The sequence below is a fragment of the Parasteatoda tepidariorum genome, chromosome 3, assembly GCF_982258835.1.
Source record: "Parasteatoda tepidariorum strain Cologne lab strain chromosome 3, Ptep-v5.0, whole genome shotgun sequence".
NCBI classification, from domain to species: domain Eukaryota; kingdom Metazoa; phylum Arthropoda; class Arachnida; order Araneae; family Theridiidae; genus Parasteatoda; species Parasteatoda tepidariorum.
The window spans coordinates 17,205,670-17,227,860 of NC_141757.1; the positions used below are offsets into that span (position 1 = coordinate 17,205,670).

General features: G+C 29.4%; 1 protein-coding gene and 2 non-coding genes across 7 annotated transcripts in view; 1 reads left to right on the top strand and 2 right to left on the bottom strand.

Moving 5' to 3' along the window:
- Positions 1-22,191, bottom strand: part of LOC107436239 (photoreceptor-specific nuclear receptor) — a 74,112-nt gene that overhangs the window by 18,286 nt on the left and 33,635 nt on the right. For all 5 annotated transcript variants that reach the window (XM_087158874.1, XM_016047873.5, XM_087158877.1 and 2 more), the window contains exon 2: positions 21,505-21,750. In XM_087158874.1, coding sequence (XP_087015000.1) covers positions 21,505-21,745 — 241 coding nt within the window. In that variant the 5' untranslated portion in view covers positions 21,746-21,750. The remainder of the gene's footprint in view (positions 1-21,504; positions 21,751-22,191) is intronic.
- TRNAS-AGA (transfer RNA serine (anticodon AGA)) lies at positions 2,016-2,097 on the bottom strand. Its single transcript has one exon. It is a non-coding gene; the product is annotated as a tRNA-Ser (tRNA).
- TRNAR-UCU (transfer RNA arginine (anticodon UCU)) lies at positions 13,623-13,695 on the top strand. Its single transcript has one exon. It is a non-coding gene; the product is annotated as a tRNA-Arg (tRNA).

Genomic DNA, 22,191 nt, shown 5'->3' on the forward strand with positions numbered 1-22,191 from the left:
ATATTTTAACTACACTTTATTTATTTGGCTCTTAAATTTATTTTCCTGTTGGATATAAATAAGTTTGACTTGAACCCCATTACTCTTTTTAAACTAACAGAAGAATAAATAACTGCTAATGCTTAGTTGCTTATAGCTACTATACGTGAATGTTTTGAAAATAAATTATCAGAATAGATTCTTCTTTACTTTGTTTATCATAGAATTCATGATATAACATAATTAAATTTAAAAAAAAGAAACAAAGGAGAGCAAATAAAAAATATAACAGAGACACTTAATTGTAGATTGTTTACACTTTAAATCCACTTCTAAACGTTTCCCATCAGAGTAAATTGGAGGCTCTATGGATTGTTGAACATATGTTTGATTTTTGTTTGATCGATTTTTTATTGTTCTTTTAACGAGCTTTTGATAATAAACTATCATTCCATAGTCCGCAGCGCTATATCTTTCAGAAAAGGACGAATATGAAAGCGTAGCTTTATTAAATTAAGAGAAATAGCGCTTGATGACAGTTAGAAACCTCCAAAGATATTTTTAAAAAGCAACGCAATGAAATTTTACAAGCAATAATTTTAAATACTTGATTTAGTTCTGTTTGTTTTAAGAATCTTAAAATTTACTTTAATTATTGTTTAAGCTGACGAAAACCTGTATGGATAGTACTGAAAAGTTCGCTTAAAGTTAATTACGCAAAACAAAGATATTTAGTAAAAATCTGAAAACAAACAAAAGTGCCTACAAAGTGCAAAAAAAGTTATCTACCTTTAAAAAAATGGCGATTTCAGAATTGTCTTGGTATAATTTTGTCAGAAATAAATCAATAATTTAAAATACCACGTGGTATATTTCTCAAATTCTAATTAGATGAGAGCTTTATAAATTAAATGTTTTGAAGAATAATGCCGAGTAGAGTAAATAATCTAAGATGCTTTTCATAATCTACTTATGAAAATTGAAAAAATATGATTAAAAACATGTTTATAATTTCCTTCCCCCCCCCCTTGTCAGTAAAGTTGTTGAGAGAGAAAAAAAAATTTGTTTGATGGCAGAATTAACGGTCACATGACGATTGAAAATTAAAAAAATGGCGCTAAAAATCACTTTTTTTTCGCCGAAAATGCATCCCATGCCACAAAACACGTACTTTCATTTTTTTTCGTATTATTTACGCGAAGAAGTTGCAACTATTCCTGGAAAGTTATTTAAAACTGCTTTAAAATTTCAGGGGAACTAAAATTTTGGTTATCAATGGTTTCATTCGAGTTTAAGCTAATTTCATATTGCATTTTTTTTAAATTTATGGTTGATAATATTAAAAGTAATCTGATTCATTATGAGTGCACTTATCCCAAATTTATTTTGCGACGATTAAATTTATCTTTAAAATATTGATATTGTTAATTTAATTTTATATTGCATAATTGCTTTAAAAACTTGAACATTTACATTATTACATTATTAAAAACTTAAATATTTACATTATTAGCCTACATTTAAGTTAAAAATGTTAAATACTGTGCTTAAATTTTCTGGAGATCTGGAATTCTGGATTTAGAGATCTGGAATATTTTTCTTCATTTTGAATTTGAAATGGAATTTATTTTGAGAAATTCTTTAGATTAATAATATAAATAGTTTCTTTGTTTAACGGCTTAGGATTTTTAATTTTTGTTAAAAATACTTCCTAAAGTTAAAAATGGTTTATAAAATACTTAAAAATACGCCAAAGTTAAAAATACCTTTAACTGGCCACTGACCGGAAACAAATTTTTCTAGTTTTGCCCAATATTGGAATAATATTTAAATTAGGTTCGTAAAGGTTGTAATCAATGAAGTTAAAAAAAAAAAATCACTCGAAATTAAAGTTAAGAAAGTTTTTTTGTTTTAAGATCATGACTCTTAAAGATTCAAAAAATCGAAAGAAAAAATTCATTCATAAAATTATTCATTTATTAACATCCAGCTATTCATTCACTAATTAACATCCAGCAGAGCCAAAAAAATACTTTCGTAGTCGGCAGGATTCGAACCTGCGCGGGAAGATCCCAATGGATTTCTAGTCCATCGCCTTAACCACTCGGCCACGACTACACATCTTTAGTATTGTAAAAAGTATACATAAACTAATTTTAATCTTAACTGTAATAGTTTTCGGGGCGTGTTTTTGAATTTTTACAATGACTTAGCTGAAATTTAATCTTTCATTCCTTCTTTCTTTCTCTTATAAGTCTAATAATAGGAATATAACAACAATTTTGCCTTCACAGTTTTCTCTAGTAATTTAATTCTAGTATAAATGCATGTAATAAAGATATCTCTTCTATAGAATAAAATATTCAAGGAGCTGATTTATTTTTTCATTAAATCTTTCTAATTTTAAACTAAAGCAAATAGAAATTTTTCCGTAGTTTAATAGCCAAAGAATTTTTTTAAAAAAGGAAGAAAAAAAAAGGAAGAAAAAAAAAAGAAAACAATATTGATACAATTTTTACAAGAATTATTGTTTTGAATAAGTTTAATTTATAATTTAAAAAAGTTAAAAAATGATTTTAACCGTATAAAGTTACATATTTAATATGTTTTAACAAAAGACAACAAATTAAATTTTATATTACTCTAATTATTGTGCTTTAAATTAATAATGATTATTTTCTGTTCAAAATTAAATCATTTTTACATAGCATAGTCAATTCCCAAATAAACAGTTTAAAGTAGTTACTTATTTTTTTTTTAAAAAAAAAAGGCCGAACACGACGACACCTTATGTTTCTAATGTCAAAAAATTCGAAAAAATAATAAAATATAAGAAACATTTTGAAGAATTGAATATTTTAGATTTGTTTGTTTTTATCTTAAGAGATGGCAGCACGTTAAGTTCGCAAGAGAATTTTCTCTTGGTGCTAAAATATTGGTGAAAATCTTTAGATAATAATAAATATTTTAATTTCGTAAAATCGAAATAAATAGCGTCTAAAAAGGTTGACCCTGTACGGCTGTACGACGATACTTTTAAATAGCCTTCTAATAATTTCAAATTGCAAAAAGGGGTAGCAAAATGATTTCGTTATTAAAAAAAATCAGCTCATTCATGTTCGCCGAAATATGAGGAACAATAATTTATAATAATTATGCATTAAATATTTATAATAATATTTATAACATTAAATATTTATAATAATATTTATAATATTAAATATTTATTATAAATCAAATATTTATATCTGGCTTTAAAATTTGTGTTTATGTCTTATATAACATCGAAATAGCCCTTTTGTTGCAAAGTTAATACTTTCCACTTATGAAATAAGATATGAAAATAAAGAAATAAAACTAAATTGATCAACGCACAGTGGGCCAGTATTCCAAGGTTTCGTGGCCAAAATTAGTATTTCGATAAAATTTGTTTCAAAACTTGTTTTTTTTTTATTTAGGGTTTCTTATGAGCAGATAAATTGAATGCATAGTTGAAATTCTGAAATACGCTAAAAATACCCCCCCCTGAAAAAAAATGGCGGCTGAAGTATGGCGAGCAAAAATTAAAAAAATAATATAGTGCGTTTAAATATTTAAATATAGCAATGAAAATATAATAATTTGCGTAATTTTACATGAAAAATGAAAAGCAAATTATATTTCCGAAGTAATATTACAAAATAACTGGAATTAATTACAAAATAACGGGAAAACGTGAAAAAAATATATAATTTTTGCTTTTCGGTATATTTAGTCCACCTTTTCAATACGGCCAAAATGGGGCAGGTTTTTTCGAAAGAAGAAACATCAAAGAAGACAACAACAAAAAAAAAAGTTTAGCTAGTAAAATGTCAAATGATAAGATATAAACTATAAGTTTGTCTAGTCCAACTATAAGTATTAACTATAAGTATAAACTATAAGTATTAACTAATCCAACATATTGAAAAATTGTACTATAATTTCAGACTAATTACTCTGACAAAAATGCAACAGTAAGGTGAATAAAAATTTAAAAGTTACATTTAAAAAAAAAATTTTAAACATATTTTTCATTACATTGTACTCTCGTCGGTCCAAAAAGTAAATTATAATGTTTGGGATGATTATGAATACTTAATTTGGGCTATATTAAAACTGCCTACACATATTTTAGTTGAAAATTTAATTTTTGATTTTTGGCCAAAGATCATGGTCTTCTGGCCCACAGTGCAACGCCAGAAGTATAATTGGTATCGGATAACAGACAGGAACAAGGCGTGATATTTAAAAAAATATTAAAAAATTTCAGAAAAAGAAAACGTGGAGACTGGTGTATATAGCGATTTAACATAAGGGTGCACAGATTATTTGCTGGTTTTTATATGATTTGTACAAAATAAGAAATTTTCAAAATTTCTAGTACTATTTCTAAATATGTAATTACAAAAAACAAATAGCGCCTATATTTTATTGTGAAACAAGTTTTAAAAGCATCTTTCGTCGCAAAAAATTTTTAATAAATCCATAATATGCTAACTCTTTTGTAAAGGTTCATTATAAAGGCAATTCACAATAACAAGTGGGATTGACGTTATAGCTTGATTCTCGTTCTACAAATTAAAAAAAAACTAAAAAATGAATTGTTGTACATTAGTTTTTTGAAGTTATTGATAACACTGAATGTTAATTCTAATAGTGAACTTTCAAGGGATCAACGAAGTTACAGTTACAAAGAAAAAGAAACATCTGCCGTTTAGCCCTTTTTCGTATATTATTGCTCTTTTAAACAGCAGATGTATTTTCCATAAAGAAAAAAAAAAAGAAAATTTTTTTGTCGCAGTGTAATTTTTAACGCGTAATAAACATACATTTTTTGCATTTTTAATATTAGTCTACGGACTGCGAAATTGGAAAATTGTCGTAATAGCGGAAATGTATAATTTTTAACTAGTTGTAAATATAAAATTTTTGTATCTTTAATCCTAGTATTTTGTCGGTGACTTGTGGGCCTTACTCCATGGGTCGGTAATCTCTGATACCGGTAATTTACTTTATAAAAAATACAAAGAAAGCAGAAGAAAAAAATAATAATAAAGGAAACATTTAAAAAGTAATTTATTAAAGATTTCGTCATTAACTAAATTTATATTTTTACCAAGTGCAAATCTAATTCGGGCTAATCCTTCGCTAAAATTCTTTTAATATTTAATAAAGAACTTTTTAAAATACATCTTTTTTTAAAAACCGTTAATAATTTCTATAAAACCATCAATATTAAAATTTTATAATTGAAATTCAATCTTAATAATAACCTTCGAAAAATAACCTTAAATCAGCGTTTTCAATAATAGAATACGAATGCTTTGTATACGTTTTTATTTTACAATTATGTTTCGAAATTTTGTCTTATATTAGTTTATTATTTTTTTTTTAAATTTGAATTGATTTGGATATTTTAACAATTTTGAATGTGATTTTGAAAATAGCATCTTACATGCTTTCGTTCTCTGATCTGTCTTTCCCTCAACAATTTTTTATCGTCAGGGCTTTTTAATCCTTTAAAAACCCATCAAAAGTTGAAACATTTTTCTCAAAAATAAATCCTTTCGGGAGAAATAAAATTTCCAAAACGATTAAAGATTTCTTTTCTTTCGTTTGAAGAAATAACCAATATTCTATGTGATTAGTCTTAAGTGCAAAACGTGGTCGGAGCCATTTCTAGTTTCCAAATCCGATTGGGAGACGACCATATGGTCTCCGGATTTGTCACTTTACAGATCCTCCTCTTTTTGTTCTCAAAGCTTCCTTTCATCCTCCGATGCACTAAATACAACACCTAGCATTCAAACAAGACCTGTCGACTTTCCCCCCCTTTTCCTCACTTCATCGCCAAGAAGAAAAGCAAAAAAAATGGGGGACAGAAATTAGGTTTGCTACAATTTGCAAAGAAGGAATTGTCGCCAATTTGATATCATCGAATTAACTCTGATTCTTTGAAACGCGCTTTGGGACCTAAACACCGTCAATAATTTGTCACCCCTGCCCGCAGCAAATTTAATTAATTATTTGAAAAAAAAAAAAAAAAACCTTTGCGTGAAACAAGAAGGAAAAAATCAAAATGAAGTGGAATCTTGTTATAGCGTATTTGCAGGGGACAGGGAGAAAGTGCGGAGTATCCGGGTGAATAACTGTAATACAGTAAAACCTCGTTACAACAATATTTTGGGGATCAAATAAATATATTGTTTTAGAGCAGGGGTTGCCAAACTTTTTTGATCATCGACCCCTACATAATTTTTCGAAATCTCCATCGACCCCCATAAAAGTAGTTTTCTGTTAATTAAAATAAAAATCTATTAGATACTGTGTTTGTACATTTATTAAAGTAATAGTACATAGTGTAACAATAGTTTTATGAAAAATATATTAATGTTGAAATATAAATACCTTAATATTTATGAAATAATAAGTAATTATAAGTAAGTAGAAATAATAAATAAAGTAACTACGGATTTATTGCTTCTTAATCAATGACATGGGTGTGCCTGGTGCTTTTTTTTTCTGCAAGGTTCGTTATATTGGGATCAAAATTGGTCAATTTTAATCTTAAATCCCCTCGAAACTCCACGTTTAATTTATTTCAGTTCTTAGTTAAGATTGAATTTACGTGACTGAAACCGGCTTCAACCATATAGGAACTTGGAAATGCTATCATAAATGGCTGAGCTATTTCGTAAAGTCTTACATATTTTTGCATTACATTTATATTTGTCCAAAATTTGCTTATTGTTAAATTTTTAAAAAGCGTCTTTGCTTCAAATCCCCATAATAATTCAGCAATCTCATCTTGCAGGTTGATGTCCACGTTTTCAATTTGAGCAGAAAATGGCACAATAATCCAATCAGGGATGTCAATGTTTTCCAAATCAACAAAACGCAGTTTAAAATCGTCGCTCAATTTTTGAAGATTACCTGTATATATTTCCAAGTCTTCTTTTATTTCTAATTGTCACATATCTGAAAAATACTGATAATCCTTCGACCAATCGACCCTTCCGGTGCGGATCGACCCCCATTCAACCCCCTGGCTCAGATCGACCCCCGCTTATGTTAAATAGCCCCTGGGGGTCTATATAGACCACTTTGTCGACCTCTGTTTTAGAGGGACATATTGTTATATCGAGAGCCTATATATAATTTTTTTAATTTAAATTTTATATATGTATTAACTATAAATGTATTAACTATAAATGTATTTATATATTATGCACAAAAATAATTTTGCAGAGTGTTAATTACAGTTAAATATTAAAAACAATTGAAAGAAATTGAGAAAATAAGATCCTAAACATACCTGAAAATCGTTTTTATTGAAAATAATCTGATATTTTTGTTTGTTTATTCATTTTTTCTTACTATCAAGTCATCCAACAAAGTATGCATTGAATCCAAAGCACAAAAATGATTTTCATTTGTGAATGGTGCTCCAAGCTCCATCCACCCTCTATAGAAAAAGTTCTCTTTCAGGTGGTAATGTGATACTTGTGGTCATTTGTGACTCATGATCAGCTTTTAACATGAAGGAAATGAAATCGGATAGGAATGTTGAATCTGTGACTTCTTAGGAGATAACGGAGGCAATTTTAAGAATGGATGCACTTGGGGTGGTCAACAGTGAATCTTCTCTTGTCAGAAAAGATGGAAAAAATGGCAAAAGATGATAAAATGAGATTTTTAACATTATTTGAAAACCAATAATAAATGAAGAAAATAAGGGGGGAATTTGGAGGGGGAAAAATCGCTTTTTAGGGGTTTAATGCTTCAGAGAGTATCAACCAATAATAAATGAAGAAAATGAATGTGGAATTTGGAGAAAAAAAAACGCTTTATGGAGGTTTAATGTTTCAGAGAGCATCGTAATATTGAGAGGAACATGACATTAATTCATATGTAAGTTCGTCGAACTACGAAACATTATCGTAATAAAGGTACTTATTGTTGTATTGGATATCGTAGTAGTGAGAGTTCACTGCATAAAAAAATAATAACTTATAATCATACTGACGTGCAACATATTGACGACAAAACATTTAAAATTGAGATAGTAATACATTTAACATTTCCGTGTGATAAGTAACATATCTCAAAAAGAAAGAAATCTTTTTTTCTTTACATAAGTTACTTGAAATTCTTTGTTAGCAGAACGAAAAAAATAGTTGTCAGGCCGCTTTCCTCAAAATTTATCGTGAAGCACTTACGTTGTTTTTTCAATTATATGACAGTATATTAGTTCCAATTGAATATACCTGCAAGCAACGTCACCGTACGTAAATTGTTGTAATCATTTACGCCACGAATCAGAAGCCAATCAGGTTCGACACGCACGTATGACGTCACTTTTTTACGTTTTATATCCGTCGTTGAACAGCTGATCCAATATTTTGGGTTTACTACTACTAATGTTCAGCTCCATAGCTGTGTAATTTCTAACCAATCCAGAAGACAAGGAAACCTCTGGATCAGTACCCCCAGATGTATTGATTTGTTATGGGAACATGGAGGACTTTGCGACTCGACAGATTTAACGTGCATCAGTCACCATTTACTACACGGGGAGTCTTCGGCCGGCGGGGATCGAGCCCACGAACTCTTGGGGATGAGCCCAGGGCCCTAAAAATCGATTCAGCGTGATAATAAACCAAGACTAATTGCTGTAATTTTAACTCGCCAGGCACAACCTCGTGATTAGTCTCAACCATTTGATTTAAATCACATGGTTCGGCCTAATCACGCATTCTTATTCTCAAATTGCAAGTACCCAATTTAGTTAAAATAAAAAATTTTATAGTTACGTTTTTCAAGTAGAAAAAAAGGGGTAAATTTTTTTGTTTTGTCTGATCTAAATTGAAAAACGGGATACGCATTACTTTTGAAAGACGGGTTAGGAATTTTTGGTGGTGATGAAAATTTATAGCTATATAAATGTTGCGTTCATTCCTTTTCAAATCCACTTAAAGAAGGGAAGGGGTTTGTGATATGCTTATTTTTACAGACAAAAGTATGAAGATGAAGACAAAGAGTGAGAAAATGCAAATACATGAGTAAAAGTCATAAAAAATTGGAAAAAGAAAACCTTTAGGAAAATTCTAAATTTGAAATAAAAGTTTAATTTGAGGGGAAAAAAAGAAATTGGAAAAATATATTTTTTTTTAGTAGTTTCAAAATTTTATCAAATAAATAAAAACGAAAATTTCGTTTTATGTCAAGTTATATCTGCAGGGTTTGTGCAGTCCTTAGAAAATTTTAAAAAGTGTTGTTAATCTTCTAATAAAGAAGATACAAAGTCTTATTATTAGCTTTCACTGTAAAGTTAAAAAGTCTGTACTTGCAACTTGATATACAGTCGGACCTCTATTTAACGAACTTTCAATTTGCGAATTTCTCTATTTATCGATTTTTTTTTCCGATTAACCACGAACGTTTTGGAAATTTCTTCGTAAAAAAACTTCCAAATAACGAAGTGAATTTTCTATTTAACGAACTTTTCTTTGAAATCCACTTTCCCAATTACCCAAAATATTTCAGAGCATTTCAAACTTGTTAACGCATTTTATTTGGGAAATAACCTTGAAATGATTTTCGAAGCCACATAACTTTTAGAGAAAGCAGTAAAATCCCTTTCCATTTTTGTTTGCATTTCGAACGAAAAATTAACGGATTTCATCAGTAGCAATTAAACTTAAGAGCGCATGTGGTAATATAAATTACTTTTATTAAAATTACTTTTATAATAAAAACAGAGATAATTTTATGCATACATTTACCTTTTTTCAGTTGAAAATATATGTAACATGATAGTGTAACAATGGATAATGTTTTGCACTATTCTTGCTTTGCATGCAGATTTTTTTTATGGTTAAGATTTATAAAATAAGTAGTAGTTTACGAGATAAAGGTGTATCAATTGTTATTTTAATTATGACTAGTGTTTATGAATTTAAAATTTGTTTTGTGTTGTTTAAGTGTTTCAAAAGGTAATTTTCTATTTAACGAATTTTCCATATAACGAACTTATTATCAGGATTTAGCGACTTCGTTAAATAGAGGTCCGAATGTATTTATGTATTTGGAAATATTAAGCATAGTGGAGAATACAAACTTATAAGAATTAACTTAAACAGTATGATTAATCATTAAACAGTAGCAGTAGAAAAAAAATAATAAATGAAAAATAAACATTATTGTGTTTCCCATTTAGCACATTTCTTCCCCCCCCCCCTCCAACAAAACTATACTCTCTCTCTTGTTTCTCTTTTAATCAATGTTCCCATTGCTAATGCTATTGATTGATTGTTTAAAACTACAGTTGCAAGAATTTCACTACTCTTTCATTGAAATTAAAGATATAGACTCCCTTGTCAATACCTGTATTCGACAAACTGCTTTTCAGTTCATTGGCAATTTATATAAACAAATTCATGTTTTAGCCATGGGCAAATCTCTATCTAATTCTTTGTGAACCCGCATTGTTTCAAAGAAAAAGGTTTTAAACTGTTCAAACTCTCATGGTGGAAAAGATAGGTTGAAGATACGTTTGCCTTGGAAAACAGTTACTTTCTGTTGTCAACTAGGTTGACTCCAACAGTTAATTTACTTAAGAATCGCAAATTAATTTTACTTTAAACTTTTCAGATCTTCTTGTAATTAAATAGCTTGATCATTTTTCCTCCTCTGTTTGTCGTAAACATTTTGCAGTCTCTTTGCCCTCTGTTAGAAAATTTCCGCATTTCATACTTTCGTTTTCCGCGCACTTTACCTTTGAGTTTTGGATGATACTAAAGACAAATTTCACATTTCTTACTTAGCTAGTAATAGAATGAATGAAGTAAATTATTGTGAAATTATCATGAAGTAAATTATTAATTCTGTGATTTCATAATGAATCAGTGTTCTGATCTTATTCACACATTCACCATTGACTCTGAATTAACGCGAAACTCCCATTTCCTAAACCCCGGTTTGAAAACTTAAAACCCGGTTTGAAAACGAATCGAAAAGCGTATTCTTCATTATTTTTTGACCGTCAGTTTCTTAACTCGCTGTTAACTTGCATCCCGGTGGTAGATTTATTGTCTTATTAACAGTGTTTGTTTTCAATTTTCGTTACTATTTCTAAACAATTTTTCTATCGAAAGAAGGGAAAGGAAGAAAAAAAAATTGCATTGAGTAATTAAATTTTAATCCCTCTTTTACTGGACAAATGAAAAATATGTTTAGTTTCGTTTTCCTAACTGACCTGTATTGATAAGCAAAAGGATCCGAGCTTTATTATTATGAATTTAGATATTTTATTATTATGGATATCATAAATCCGCAAGCAACCATAGAAATGTAACTGAAATTCAATTTACTTTTATTTCACACAATTATTTAATACTTTTATTTTACACAATGATCAAGGGGATTATGTCATATAAAAGTAGGCCATATATTAAATTATGGCTATATATTAAAAATGACAACTAAAGACGGGCATTTTAACTTCATGTAGTTTTAAGCAATTAATCTCTTCCAAATGATACTATTTTTTCCAAATATTCAGCAGATTATTTCATGGTTATAAAATTCTAAATTTCCTGATTTGCAAAGTTATTTGATGCAGATAATTATGTAGTTTAAATGTTACCTCAGATCAAAATTTGAATTGATTACATAATATTTATTTCAGCATAATTTTTAATATATATTTAAAATAATGTATATGTTTTTAATTTTATTAATAGCTTTAACAAAAATTTAAGGATTAAAAGAAAATTAAAATTCTATTCGTTATCTTCATATCTAAATATTGCTCATTATTTTGCCAGTTCATCTCTAAACTATTTTTATTTTTGGGCAAGATCTATCATCTCGATAGATATTATCAAAATCTATAATCATTTAATGAATTATATTCATTTTAAATTGTATATTTCTTTCAAGTATCGATTGTTTTTTTTTCTTTTAAAAAAAATAAATAAAAGTTAGTTAAATTATTTAGAATCTACTTACACTATTCATTTGAAGTATTGTAGCCGCAATTTGTATAATCCACTATTTTTTTTCGAACGAAAAATTATTTAAGTGCTGCAACGACTGCTAATAATAATTTGAGAAATATATATAGTATCTTCTATAGAAGATATTATCTCGGGAAAATTTAATTTTCACTTTATTAATAAGCATTTATTTGTTATAAATTAATTATAATTACACGTAGTAAAAGAATTGATCTTTTTAAACATAAAAAAAAAAGTGAACATCAAAGATGTTATTTAATTTTTCACTTTATTAATAATCACTTATTTGATATAAATTAATTTTATAGTTACATCTAGTAAAAAAATTTGACCTCATTGAACATAAAAAAAAGCAACCGAACATCAAAAGTGTTATTTAATTTTCACTTTATTAATAAGCACTTATAAGATATAAATTAATTATAGTTGCATCAAGTAAAAAAATTGACCTCATTGATCATAAGCAACCGAACGTCAAAAGTGTTATTTTTGAAGATATAAATAAATAAAAACTCCTTCACATCCGCGGTTGCTCAAACCGAGGAAATCTTCAGGTTATAAATACAAAAAAATAATCGAAATTCAAGACAATTAAAATTTAGAAACAAAAATGAACAGAAATATGAAAAATACCTACTAAGAAAACGAAGTAAATAAACAAATACTAGTTTACTGCGCATGCGTGGTTACTCTAACCGATAGTATCTTCAGGTTAAGGTTAGTTAACTCTGGGTTAGAGTAACTCGCAGTTACGTACACGGTGAAATGAAATTTTGGAATCTAACCTGGAGTTGCTACCCTAAAACCTGTTTTGAACTGTGACTGAGGGTTAGGGTCAATGGTGAATACTGGCGTAAGTGTCCCCACTTCTCTACTACGAAGGAAGTGGTAGGAAAAACTAGATAACACATTTCAGTTTAGGATGCCATGCGTTAAGATCATATGTTTTTTGTCGTGTTATTTTCATGGGAGCAGACATGTTTATAGGTATGTATATAAACCTATACGTTCTACATATGTACATACATTCGGACAAAAAATAAAATAAATAACAAATGTAATTTTTAAAAAAAAATTGCATCTTCCAAAATAAAACTAATTTCAGATTTGAAATCGCCACACCCGGTTTAGGTCAGATTCAGCAAAAAATTTGTTCCTCAGTGATTTGCTCCTCACTCCTTCTTCCCTGTTCTGTCAGAAAAGAGAGATTAACGAAGAAAATTAAGAAAATAAAGAATAATAATAAGTTTGAATTGTTGCGCATGAGCTGCCAGGTACATAGAACCCGTTCAATAAGTTGAAACTACAAGGAAAACGAGGAGAAGAAAATATATTTTTAAAAAGAAGAGGAAAAATTATTAGATAATAAATAAAATGTTTCCAAAAAAATTTTAAAAATTTAAAAAAGAAGAAAAATTAAAAAGCAGGGAACCAAAATAAGGAAAAGATATATATATCTGTGAAGTTTCGATTATTTTTAAGATTCCAGTTATGTTTCAAAATATTATGGGTTGTATTTTAAAGCGACGCCTTAATCCTTGACCACCTGATCCTATACGATTCCTATGCCAAGCTGTAATCTTACCTACGATAACCCGTTGAGCCCTTGTAGCGCAGTGGATAGCGCGTTGGACTTCTAATCCAAAGGTCCCGGGTTCGAATCCCGGCAAGGGTGAAGCGAAGTGAGCTTAATTTTTTTAAAATCTCAACGAATGAAAAGTTTGATAGCGATCAATGTTTCCTTATCTAATTATCATAAATATATGAAGCTACTCTGCCCATCAATTTTATATAGAGGTATTTCATTTTTATTTTCAAGTTTGTCTAATCCATTTCTTGTAGAGTGTAGTGACCAGAAAAATGTTTCAGAAAAAGATGTGGTAGAATCGACAAACAGAAGAGAACTGTTAGCTACCACTTTCAGATTTTTAAAATAAAAAAAAAAAATAAAAAAAAAAAATGCAATCAAATGATTTCTTATCGATACAAAGTATGATGCAGCATTGCCTCAATTTTGCAAAATAAATAACAAGATTAAAATAATTTTCTACTTTTAATCTCTCTAAAAAAAAAAAAAAAAAAAAAAGAAAGGAAGAAAAAAAAAACGAAGTGTTTTATTAAAAGAGAACATTGCCACTGAAGCAGGTTTTGCTCCAAGTTTTATAATTATGTCATTATATTTTAATTTTTCTTATTGTTTATTGAGCAAAAAAGAGAGTGGGATCAATCTGTATTACTTTTATTCTAATGATTGAATTTTTACAAACTATGAGCCCATCTGCAATCCCCTTGTCAATCAAAAAGATGTCCTCAAATGTGTTAATTACCAAATTCTAATAAAGTTACGGAATTACAATATTAAACTTAGTAATTAAACAACAAAATGACAAATTTGAAGAAAATCGGCAAAATAGTTTATAAATTACAAAATTAGAAAAAAAAATGTGTTTAAAAAAAAAATTTTTTTTTAAACGTTATTCGACTGATTTTCGCTTAATTTTCTTATTTGGTCATTTCCTATTGCATCGTTCAAAATGAAGTAAAAATTTGTATATTTTACAATTCGAAAAGTTTTCAACCATTTTTTTGAAATAAATAAATTAAATAAAAGTTAATAATTGTTAAAAATACGAATTTTAACATTGTTTGCAAAAATATTTTGATTTGCTTTAAAGTTTCCATTGGAATCATTCTTTAAAGATTGCAGCTTAGTCGAAAAGCGAAGTATATGACAAACGAAAATGATAGTAAGTATCTTATTGTGCTTGAGTCCACAATTTAATTAATATTCATATTTTTGATTAATATTCAAATTTTTTTTAAATTAATATTCATTTTAATTAATATTCATATTAATTAATATTCATTTTAATTAATATTCATTTTAATTAATATTCATTTTAATTAATATTCATTTTAATTAATAATCATTTTAATTAATATTCAATTTAATTAATATTCATAATTAATATTTTATTGGCACAGAGTTCGAGAATATTCGTAGAGTACAATAAAAGTTATTCGAGTTTTTTTTGTTTTTGCTTTTACTGTTACACAGCTGCCTCTTGTACGCTCGTTGATAAAGTAGTATAGTAGCAATATTTATGTTTTAGAATATAAACCTTGGTTTTTAAATTTCAAAAAAGAAAAAAAAAATTTATTTATGTATCGATAAATTAATGACACAAATGTAAAAATGTATTATCAAGACTGTCATGCTGTATTGTCCTGCTGTTTTTCTAGACTGTCACGACGTTTATTTATGAAACGATTCAGTAATTCTGTTTGTGATTCAATGTGTATAATAAAATCAATGCTTGTGTGAATCAACGAATCAGATAACGAACGAATCAGGAAGGAAAATAAATAAATAAATAAAACTCCTTCCGTAGTTATTATCACTGAAAATCTCCCGCTTAAATCTTTTGAAAACGATTATTCCAAGATCTGCTTTTGCATTTCCTATTACATCGTTTAAAATGAGGTTAAAATTTGTGTACCTTACAATTCGAAAAATTTTAAACCATTTTTCTTAAATAAATTAATTAAATAGTAGTTAATAATTGTTAAAAATACGAACTTTAACATTGTTTGAAAAAATATTTTGATTTGCTTAAAAGCTTCCATTGGAATCATTTTTTAAACATTGCAGCTTAGTCAAAAATCAAAATTTATGACAAAAGAAAAGATAGTAAGTACGTTATTGCGCTTGAGTTCACAATTTAATTAATAATTATATTTTTAATTCATTTTAATTAATAATAATATTTTTTAATTAATATTCACTTTAATTAATATTTAATTTAATTAATATTCGTAAATAATATTTTATTGACGCGAAGTTCGAGAATGTTCGATCAGTACAACAAAAGTTATTCGGTTTATTTTTTTTGTTCTTACTGTACACAGCTGCCTCCTTATACGCTAGTTGAGAAAAACGTTCCTTAATAGTAGCTATATTTATGTTTTAGAATATAAACCTTGGTTTCTAAAGTTAAAAAAAGAAAAAAAACAATATCTTATTTATATATCGATTAATTAATGACACAAATATAAAAAAATATTATTTAGACTGTCATGTCTTTTTATTATGAAATGATTCAGTAATTTTGTTTGTAATTCAATGTGTATAATAAAGTCAATGCTTGTGTGAATCAACGAATCAGATAACGAACGAATCAGGAAAAAAATAATAAATAAATAAAACTCTGTCCGTAGTTATTAGCACTGAAAATCTCCCTGACTCAAAATCTCATTGAACACTGAAAATGATGCGTTCCATATTTTGCTTTTCATCTCAGACAAAATTAAAATTATTTTATTGCTTATAGTGCACTTAAATGTAGTCTTCAAAATTTTTCTAATTTTGTTTTATTTTATTGTTTTGAAAACTAAAAATATTTAATTGATAATCTTATTTTTAGATAACCGACGTTAAACAGCCGATCCAATTTTTTGTTTACGGTTACAAATGTTCAACTCTGCGGCCTTGTAATTTTAAATCCAATCCTGGAGACAAGGGAACTGCTGGATCAAGTATTGAGAGAAATTTGCCTACGTAGAGGACTTTTTGACGGAACTAACTAACATTTGCGTCACATGGAGAGAAAAACCGCGAAAACATCCCACTGTTAGCTTGATGACAAGGGGACTCTAACCCATCATCCGTCTATTACTGAGGATTTTTTCCGTGAGCACTGTATCGATGCGAACCGGGTGCGGAGTTCGTATCGACCAGCCATCGCTGAGACACGAACTCAAATTCCCTCATTGAAAGGCGAACGCTCTATCCTCAGAGCCACAAAATTTTGAGTCGTACAATTTTTTTCATTACTTCACGATTTTTAAAATCATAAAATCGTACATTAAATTAAAGATCAATCTAAGCACAATTTCGTTGCCCTTGTAGTTTGATTTACGTCAGTGTTTCCCAAAGTGTGGTATGCGTACCCACAGGGGTACGAGAACAGTTTAGCGGGGTACGCGTTTTTATGCGAAACAACTTGCAACAAACGAAAATTTCAAGTTTTTATTTAAAAACAAAGCTAGCCATGAAAAATTACGATTACGTATTTTTCTATTGACTATTTTTTGCAGAGTTTACAGTTAATAATTAGTGGTGTCAATAGCCAGTTGTGATTTTTACCTCTTGTGCAATTTTTTTATAATCAAAAATACATTCATTTTTTTATTGGTGGAACACAGCGTAAGTTTGGGAAACACTGATTTACATTTATCCCAACATGTTTGGCGGATGATAAGTGAAAAAAAATTTAAAAATGGGTGATACGAAGCCAAATATTGTAACCATACAGCTTGAATAGAATGAAGGCGTGGCTTCAGTGTGGAATGGCGGTCACTGAGATCGATGCTTCAACCAATTAGAAGTGTCAGCAGATGTGGTTTCTCAGGAGGGCGCGCTCCCGAACAAGAAAGTGTATTGACGGAGCTTTTTGCCCTTTCGACATTCACCATAGAAAGGTGAGAAGCAGGGGGAGGGTGGAATCTGGCTTTCTCCCCCCCTATACAATTTTTCTTTTATAGTATCTACTACACCCTTCAATTCAACACTCTTTCCTTTCACTGTTCATTGAAGTAGAATAAAGTTAATTTGATTTTACAATTAGTTATACAAACGTCAAGATTAATTTAATGCACTATTAATCGAAGGCTTTGAAAGGAGACAGTGATAAACGAAATAAATAACTAAAAGAGAAACGAAGAAACAGCGGTTGTAAATGATTATGGTGAATAGTTTATAGTACTAGCTATTACTTCTATTTCAAATTGTACTTTCTGCAATTCTCTTACAAGTAAAATAGCTGTAATTCTTTTTGTATCTTTACAACTGTTTTTCGTAGGTTCTGTCATCACGTGACAAAAAGCTTTTTAGTGAATAATATACTATTCATATAATTGTTATGTACACGTTAAAGTTATTTATAACTGTAAGAGTAAATTTGTAAATTTATAGCCAGCATCCTTAACCCTTTCGAGCCGACTGTCACAAATACGTGCCAGCATAAAACCGTATCAACCAGGGTAAAAAGATAAAACTGGTAATCTAAGTAATTCTTTAACAGTTTATTAGTGGGCGGGTTATAATTGTTTGATTTATTTAATTCACCATTACTTTAGTTTAAAATAAAATTATTTAGTTATACTTTGAACTAACAACGTTAAATCTGTCGAGTCTCAAAGTCCTCCATGTTCCCATAACAAATCAATACCTCTGGGGGTACCAATCCAGGAATTTCCTTGTCTTCTGGATTGGTTCAAAATTACAAGGCTACGGCGCTGAACATTTGTAGTCGTAAACCCAAAAATTGGGTCGACTGTTCAACGGCGGTCATAAAATAAAATATATATATGATTAGGCCGGGATAGCCTGGTCGGTAGGGCGCTGAGCCCCTATCCAAGAGGTCGTGGGTTCGATCCTCGCCGGCCGAAGACTCCCCGTGTAGTAAAAGGTGACTGATGCACGTTAAATCTGTCGAGTCTCAAAGTCCTCCATGTTCCCATAACAAATCAATACCTCTGGGGTTACTGATCCAGGAGTTTCCTTGTCTTCTGGATTGGTTCAAAATTACAAGGCTACGGAGTTGAACGTAAGTAGTCGTAAACCCATGAAATTGGGTCGGCTGTTCAACGACGGTTATAAAATAAAATATATATGATTAAACTAATAATAATTAAAGAATTAAAGTAAAAGCAAGGTGAGTCTGTCAAATTAGCAATGCTGACATTTAAGCTACAGTTTTTAATTTATTTACATCCTGATTCTGATTTTGCACGAATGCTTTTATGAATCACCCATCCCCAAGGGGTTATGGCTCTGATTATGATGATAGCGCAAAATGTCAATATAAGATGAAGTTTGTGGAAAATGAAAAATGTTTGAAAAGCTATTCCAACGAAGCATTGTGTAGACTTACAAAAAAATATTTATTATTATTTTAAATATTTAAACTGTTTCCCTTGCTACAATATAATAAACAAGAAGTAAAAAGTGCATTAATGTGTTAATCAGCAACCACCACATACCTTTTTGAAGGTGCGAGGTTTTGTTAATGCAACACGGCGAATAGTAAAAGCTGTAGGCCATGTTACAAATCCTTGAACCCATTTGTAACATGGCCTACAGCTTTTACTATTCGCTACACGTTAAATCATACATACATGGTTGAACCCATTTGTATACTTCTTATTACTGAAAAAAGGAAACACCATAACTATCTTTAGATATTTCTTCGAATCACGAAAAGATCAGTTCATCTACCAACTATAATTCAGAATACTACAATGTTAATAACCATACTTCCAACGTATTGGATTGAAGATGGTGCGTCATGAACCATAGTTAGTTACGATGGTGATTATAGTTTAGTTACGGAGGAGCAAATTTTGCAACCACTTTCTTATAACCGCCGTTCTTTTCTCTTTTCTTCTTCCTCTTTTTTTTTTTTTTTTTTTTTTGAAATTTCACAACCACATATTTATGACACACCATCTTTAATCCTATAAGTTTTGGAAGGATGGCTGTTTAAGTTGTAGTATATGGTGATCTGGAATGTATTTGGTTGAGAAATAAATTCAGATTAATCTTTTTTCGTGTTTACGTTTAAAGAAATTTTCCAATATGTTTATTTTGTTCCTTTTTTCCGTTATAGTGTAACGTCAAGCCAATTGCAATATGGCCTACAGCTTCTGCTGCAGGCCTAGTAGGGTTTACCACAAAAAAAGGTATAAGGGGATTTTAGCTGATAAGCTAATGCACCTTTTATTTACATTTTTTATTTTATTTTATTTTATTTTATTTTATTTTATTTTATTTTATTTTATTTTATTTTATTTTATTTTATTTTATTTTATTTTATTTTATTTTATTTTATTTTATTTTATTTTATTTTATTTTATTTTCGTCAGTTGAATTTATATATTGATTTAGGGAATTCACTCGTAGGGAATTGGCATAAATCATTTGTTTCGGCTGAGAAGATCAAATAACGGTTTGCTTATTTTCACTGATTAAAAGGGAGTTATAATCCATGCTTAATAGCAATAATTAAAGTTTTCTTTTTTTTCTTCCATTTTTGCTTAAGAAAAAAAAATCTTTTCTTTAATAAAAAAATGATTACAAATTTTAAAAAAAAAATTAAGTTTGAGCTCATGAATTGCGATTTGCTTATTTTCATAACTAAGAAGAATGCTTAAATAGTCCAAAAACATGCTCACGCAAAACTCACACGTAATACGATTGAATACGATTGACGTGATACCGCATAAGAAAGTTCAGTTATCAATAAAGTCTGAATGTGATTAGATTCAATATCGGTTGTATCTTAGTCTTTTTGCATGGTTGAGCAGCTCATTTGGAGTTTTATTGTATCAAAATACATACTACAAAGAGAGAAATACAGTTTTTGTTCCAACAACAACCTGGAGACCGAAAAATTCATCAAAAATATTTTCAATACAGAATGCGTATTTTTACCCCAAATTCTATTAAATAAAGAGTAGTATTGTTAAAGGTTAAGCTACAACGATGCACGCCTTCAGCAAACCTTCTTTCCTCATGCATTGTGGATGCATGCATTCTTCCCATCTTTGAAGCATTGGTTTCTTCTTGCAACGTCCACAATACATCTACCCTGTTCCTTGTACACATATTCTAAGTTTCTGAGAAAATTGCGCGTGAAAGACACTACTGCATATAATTCAACAAGAGTAAAGGTACGATGCTATTAAAAATGTAAAGGTACTACTCAACACATTTTCAACAAACCTTTTTTACTGCATACGCCGAGACATTTCTTGAGCCTACACACTGTTGGAATTTTCATTTTAAAATTATGGTAAAATAACTGGCTACTGTCTATCCATCCGATTAAAGTTTACAGTAAAGAACGTTTTTTACCTTTATGGTTTTTTAACCATTTACAACTAGCATTTTTCAAAAACGTAAAAAATAATATTTAACTAGATCTTCTAATCTGCTTTTCGTAGGGTAATGGACATTGGAGAGTGGTGGTCACTGGAAATTCTTCGTGTGTTGAAGGAAATGGAGTAAATATTGTGGTGTCAATACTGGGAATCGAACCCCAGTTCCACCAGTCATGAGATTGACAGATTAACCTGCTCGGCTACGATATGTACGAAGTTGCAACGAACTAAGTAACTTCATTAAGTGCTCCTAGTTGGTGTAATAAAATTCTGGTTGCTTAACCATATTAGGTGAAAACAGTTAATTAATTGCTTTTTTTCGCACTTAACGGTTTGATTATTATTTTATTTATGATTATTTTACTCCTTTGATTGAATATGGTAAAATAACCATTAAATAATTGTTATTTAACCACTTTTTTCCGAGAAATTTCTAAGAGAGCGAGCCTGGCATTGGTAAAGGCACATGCTATAAAAATTGTACAAAATTCAAATAAAGGTACATGCTATCAAAATTGCAAATTGCACAAATTCAACAAACCTTCTTTCCTCATGCATACGCTGAGACATTTCTTGAGCCTACAGGCCTGGCATTGGTTTCTTCTTGCAACGTCCACAATACATCTACCCTGTTCTTTGCACACATATTCTAAGTTTCTGCGAATACTGCGCTTGAAAAAACCACGGCAACCGTCGCAACTGGGCACACCATAGTGACGACCGGAAGCCTTGTCTCCACAGACTCGACACAGCACTTCCGGTTTTTCCGAGACCATGTTCATGTCTCCTATGAAAAACAAAATTACATGCATTATATTAGTTGTCTAAATAAATAAATAAGAAAAAGATCAAAATTTACTAGCTAAATCATCAATAAACGTACGTAATCAATATACGTACTTTTACCAATCCGATTTGTGGAAGTACGTGTAAGGATTTCGTTGTTTGCTCTTAAAATTGCTTGAACAGCACTCCCAAAATTGCCTAATGAACCAGCATTTTTTCAGGCTTTCAGCTTATTTAAAACTTAGGAAGATGCACCATGGATATTTGATCATGGTATGACGATGTAATCTGTTCAGTCCAAAATATCACAGCACATAAATAGTAGCACTAATTTTCACCTCGAAATTAATTTAAATCTTGCTACTTGCAATCGTTGGCTAGTTGAAAAATCTGGCAATTTGCAATACGTCAGACTAATTAGAAAAGCCTACAGTACATTTAA